Below are 5,616 nucleotides of genomic sequence, written 5' to 3'. Positions count from 1 at the left end.
AGCTACAGCAAAAGAAGTAACCGGAACTAGAGAAGACTATTTCTCCTTTATCAATCTATTGTCTACATAACAATGCTACTTAATTACAATCAGGATCTAAATTAGACACTTTAAAAGTACATTAACTAGGAGGATAAGAACAAAGATATACAGGTGCATTCGAAAAAAAACTAAGAGCATAAGAACATGATATACAGGTTTCAGTGTCCAAAGAAGCCAACAAAAGGGTGGCGCGGCAATCTGAATTTAGTTTTATGTAAAAAAATATATATGCTACTCTGGATAGAAAACGATGTCCCTGCTTCCTTTGTGTTCGTTGCCACTTACCGATCTGAACATTCATCATCATCAAGTCCATGTTCATGTCAAATTGGCCGTCTAAAGGTAAACATCAAGTGGCAGTTGGAGGTGCAGGCCAGCTTCAACCCCAGCTTAGCTGTGCAACAGACCACACACGCACACACAACGATCGGTCTTTCCATGCATGAACGCTTATCTTGTCACCATAATACTCCCTCTGTTCAGAAAAGAATGTAATTGTGGGAAACGTATCAGTCAAACTAGTTTAATTTTAACCAAATTTATAGTAAATAGTATTAGGATTTATGTCTCGAAATGAATTTATCGTGAAAATATATTCTATAATTAATCTAATGATACTTGTTTTGTCTCATGAGTGTTAGTATATTTTCATATAATTTTAGTCAAAGTTAAATCTGTTTGACTTTTCGAAATATGATAATTACATTCTTTTGTGGACGGAGACGGAGGGAGCATTACCTAGTATTTGAAGGAAGACTACACGAGTCTGTCTCTGTCGTCGTTTATTTTCCAGCAAATAACACTTACGCATCATCTGAAACTTAAAGTGTGGTTGCTCATTCCAAGAGATGGAACTAGTTCTGAGTCCAGCAGTACATTTTCCAGTTTACATGCTTTCAAGTGCGAAGTATGACATGATCGATGTTTTCAGATGAAAATGAAACAGAGGTTCGAAGTTCTTTGGAGTACCATTTGTTATTGACACAACACACGTTTTCTTCTTTGATTTCAGCAATGACAATGAAACATGGGAAGACAGTAGCCTGTCTGTCGCGATCAGATGATCCGATTCTGTTTGTCTTGTACTCCTCGGTTTTTCTACCTAACATAGCACACCAGAATCCAAACTTTTTAGTGAGTTCTCAGAAAGCATATACCCAAACGAGCTGCCGTGTTCAGAGGTACAAGAATCTAAAAGGATTACCAGCAGAGACTCGATCGTCTGACTGTAGTACAAAACTTCTTTCAGACACCTAATTCAGACAGAGGTCTAACCTTGGGTTTAAATATCCTAACAACTTCGAAGATATCAATTTGAGATCAAATCGTATGAGACCGGACTTTAGATGGAACTTGGAAGTGGCACCAATGGTTCAACAAAGGAGGAAAAAAAGAGAAGGTGTTCTATCATTGCAACAACAGTGACCTGTCATTACACATGTGGGGACACAACAGGGGCGATGGATCATTCTTTCCTTGATCACGTAGCGTTCCGTTACATATTCGTCTAGGCTGGTAGTAACGGTTCAACAGACTGCCGATCATTCTAGCGAGCCTTGCTTGTTTTTTGGTCGCTTTATTTTACTTGTTTTTGTGTTTTTTCACTTTTGGTCCACACATGCCACATGGTAATGATGCATGGCATTCATCAAAATTGTAGCTAGCTTAGCTTTCATACGGCCTAACTAACACCGATTACTCCTATAGTTAAGAGTTGTGTAACTACTAACTAGGTTGGTAGTTTGTACAGTGACATTGTAGCAACAAGGAAGCAAGTACGCTATTGATTATGACCACGGCAGAAATGTGGCACGCATGCTGCCTAATCATCTTGGAAAATTCAGCGTGAAGCACCGACGACAGAGAATGCAACGGCTGCAGGTAGGGATATAATCGCATCTTCTCAGATCACCGAAACTGTGATATCGTGTTTTATGCTAACCTGTTCGCTTGGCTTATAAGCCGTACTTTTTCAGTAAACGAACAATATTTTTCTCTCACAACAAATCAATCAACAGTCCTTTCAGCCATGGCTTATCAGCCAAACGATCAGGCTGACACTGAGCACGCATCGAAACAAACTGCAATCTGCGTGCAGACGTCAAAACAAACTGAAAACAGATGGTTTGCAAGACAAAGCTGGCCGATTAAAGCGTCCCCTAAAGCTGATGAGGACACGGAAGGATGGCAATGCGTTCAATCAAGCCATGTTGACGTACGCCCGTTTATGCAGGGTTTTATGCGTCGACAATCTTGGTACAAGTCATTTCTGGATGTGAGTTTGTGCATTGGCACATTGCCGCGTCCTCGTCGTCGTCGTCGACGTCGTGGCTACTTGATCTAGCGTAGACGGACAAGTCTAAAAAAGAACTTTGGTGTGATGGATCTCCTACTCGGCTACTCCTACGCCAACCACACCGACAGCGCGAGTACGCGTATATACTAGCACTTGTCCAGGATGCGACGCCGTACCCGTCCCAGAAAACTCGGTACACCCAAGCGGCAACTGCTACTAGCTCCGATGCATTCCTGGCAAGTGAAGAGTGAAGTTGGTCGGCATTCCGCAGCACGGTAACGACGTAGCGTGACGAAGCAAGCAAGGGACCAAGCACACGCGGCAACGGCACCGCGAGCCCGAGCCCCCGAGGCGGCGGCCTGACGGGAGCACGGAGCGGGCTCGGGCGCTCGGCGACGACGACGACGACGGGACACAGCCTGCTGGCGTCAAGGCAGGGAGGACCTCACCTTCACGGCTTCACCTCGGGCGGGAGGGAACCGACGACGAAGCGTCTTTTATTTCAGTCCGGAAACCCCGCCGACACTCCGGAGCAACGGCTCCCGGCCGTGCCGTCGCCCGGACGGGAAGCCCCCAGCGCGCGCCCTGACGTGACCTGCCTGGCTCCGCGCGCACCAACGCCCCAACGGCACGCTACGACTACGCCGCGACCCACCCCACCACGTGGCCGCTCGGGCCCGTAGCGCTAGCTCCTTCGAGTCTCCGCCTATTTATCCCGCGCGGCACCATCCCCCTGCCACTTCCATTCCATCTCGCTCTTTGCTCCCACACACTCCAACGGCTGCCACTCGCACAGCACCAGAGCAGCAGCGCGCACATTAACGTTGGCAATGGCGGCGCGTGCCACCGTCATCCTCTACGCGGCGCTCCTCTGCCTAACGCTCTGCGGCACTAGCTCCCTCGCGCAGTCCCCCGCGTCCGCGCCGGCCAAGGCGCCGCCCACCAAGAAATCCACGCCGGCGCCGGCCGCCACGCCCGCCTCGCCAGCCGACGCGTCCACGCCCGCCGCCGCGCCGTCCACCACCCCGGCCGCGCCCGCGCCCAAGTCCTCCTCCAAGGCGAGCCCAGCGCCGGCCGCCGCGCCTACCACCACCCCGGCTCCCGCGTTGGCGCCGGCCAAGCCCAAGCCCAAGGCCAAGGCCCCCGCGCCCGCGCCCGCGCCCCCGACCAAGGCCGCCGCCCCTGCCCCGGCCACGCCTGCTCCCGTCGCCACTCCCCCCGCGGCCGCGACGCCTCCCACCGCCGAGGCGCCGGCGCCGGAGACCAAGCCCGTCGATGCCCCCGCCCCCGCCCCCGCCAAGAAGAAGAAGCCGTCGTCTTCGTCCAAGGACAAGAAGAAGAAGAAGAAGGGCGCGTCGTCCGCCCCTGCTCCGGCCCCCGTCGCCAAGAACCATCCCAAAACCGCCGCCGACGCGCCCACCTCCGCCGCCGAGGCACCCGGACCCAGTGGCGACGCCGCCGCTGCCGACACCGCGGTACGCTTGCTCCCCCCACATTTATTACCGTTCCTCGACGTAATTACAGTGCGGGCACATCGTTTTATCACTACTCCTACTTAACTAGGCATTCGCCCTATTCGCTTGAGCCAGAAACATTATTTTTCTTTCATAAAATTTTAACATAAGCATAAGCATCAGCTTAAACTCTAAATTTCGGCGAACAGAACGGTTACACTGAGTCGAGCGTACAGTAGTGCAAGTCCGCCGAACCCAACAAGAACGGGTAAATGCAAAATGAGTGCGGGGGTCACCGTCGGTGGCAGAATGTAGCCGTTGGTCCGCCGGATAGAGACAGCAGCAGAACTGGGCCGTGGTGCCTCTCGCCCTCTGTTGGCCATTGCCAGCAAGTTGACATGCCGACACGCACGGCAACTGCTTCTGTACTGCAGCTACCGTTTTACTGCTTGAGAATGAATCTTTTCACTGAAACTGAACTGGGATTTATCACAAGTATGAAACAAACACCGACTTGACCCTGTTCGCTTGTCTTATAATCCGTATTTTTCGATTTGTCTTTTTAACTAGAACCGTGTTTTTCGCTCGCAACAAATCAATCGAAACAATATTTCAACTTATTTTTTCAACAAAGCAAACGGACCCTTAAAAGAAACTAGTAGGGTGCCCATCAGCAATATGCCATTTTTTATGATCGTCGCCAAACAGGCTGTCTTACTGCGCCACGCTGTTTGGCCAGCCACACGCGCACGACGGGTCGACGGCACGAGCTTCTCGCGTGCTGTGGCGAAACGTAGATAATAACGCCCCGGCCTTGTAGTACTGAGCACTTAACGGCTTGTCCTCTGATCGCGTGCAAAACAAAAACTTCATATGTTTCGACGGAGTAGTTTGTTCATCAGTTGTGGCAGAAATGAGAAAAGGCTACTGAGGTGCTAAGACGGTCTCCAAGATCTATTCACGCTACTGGCAAATGTTTCAATATCTTTCTCTAAAGACCCAAAAGACAAACCTCTCTATAAATGGGTCTTCAGGAGAGAGTATACTTAGATTTAGGTTATGCATCTTTCGACACTCAAAATGGATTTTTCACGTAGGTACTTTGTTAGAGGCCGTAGGTATTATGTTATTTTGAGTTTTGGTCTCGCCCTGTCGGAGACAGCCTAACCCTGTGCAAAATGTGTGGTTTTGCCGTGCAGAGCGCCGCAGGGAGGACACTGGCGGGCGTGATCGCGTCGGCCGTCGCGGTGGCGCTGGGCGCGGCGGCTCTGCTGGCCTAGATCCCGGGTGCTTTTGTGACTTTTACCACAGAATGGATGCTGCTGCTACCCTTTTCCTGCTTTCACTTTTTCTTTTCTGTATTTTGTGAAAGGGGGCTGCTGGCTCTGCCTTTCTTCTGTGTAGTAGTAGGGCCCACATCACATCGATCGATTCACTTGCGCGGATGAATTCGTTTGCCTTTAGTAGTCCAGATAATGATACGAGAGTGTGGTTAGAGAGGAGAGGGGACACTGCCCGTGTAATGTTCAGATTTATTTATATATGTATAATATATTGTTATTCCTCCATTTCTGCGCACACTTGCATCGTTGGTTTCGTGTTGCTGGTACTTTTTCCTTCTTCTCATCATAATAAATTCATTTTTCTTGGATCATATAATAAAATCATATATATCATAATACTGCACCAGCAGCCGCTGCAGTACTATACTATATGGGCCATTGCAGGCCTGCTGGGCCGATTGTTCAGAAGCACCAGCAGGTACTAGATGGGCCATTGCAGGCCAGCTGGGCCGATAGTTCAGACTTGTTGGATTGAATGACG

The 5,616-nt window shown here is 49.9% G+C and overlaps 1 protein-coding gene across 1 annotated transcript; it reads left to right on the top strand.

Moving 5' to 3' along the window:
* Window positions 1–3,095: 3,095 nt before the first annotated feature.
* On the top strand, window positions 3,096–5,353 carry LOC136539597 (lysine-rich arabinogalactan protein 18-like). Its single transcript, XM_066531559.1, has 2 exons — window positions 3,096–3,813; window positions 4,992–5,353. The coding sequence occupies exons 1-2, from the start codon at window positions 3,169–3,171 to the stop codon at window positions 5,070–5,072; spliced, it is 726 nt and encodes a 241-aa protein (XP_066387656.1). The 5' UTR covers window positions 3,096–3,168; the 3' UTR covers window positions 5,073–5,353.
* Window positions 5,354–5,616: the final 263 nt, after the last annotated feature.

This window comes from Miscanthus floridulus, chromosome 2, assembly GCF_019320115.1.
Source record: "Miscanthus floridulus cultivar M001 chromosome 2, ASM1932011v1, whole genome shotgun sequence".
In the NCBI taxonomy this organism is placed as follows: Eukaryota; Viridiplantae; Streptophyta; class Magnoliopsida; order Poales; family Poaceae; genus Miscanthus; species Miscanthus floridulus.
Note: the sequence above shows the minus strand (reverse complement) of the source record. Positions and strands in the feature narration are given on the sequence as shown.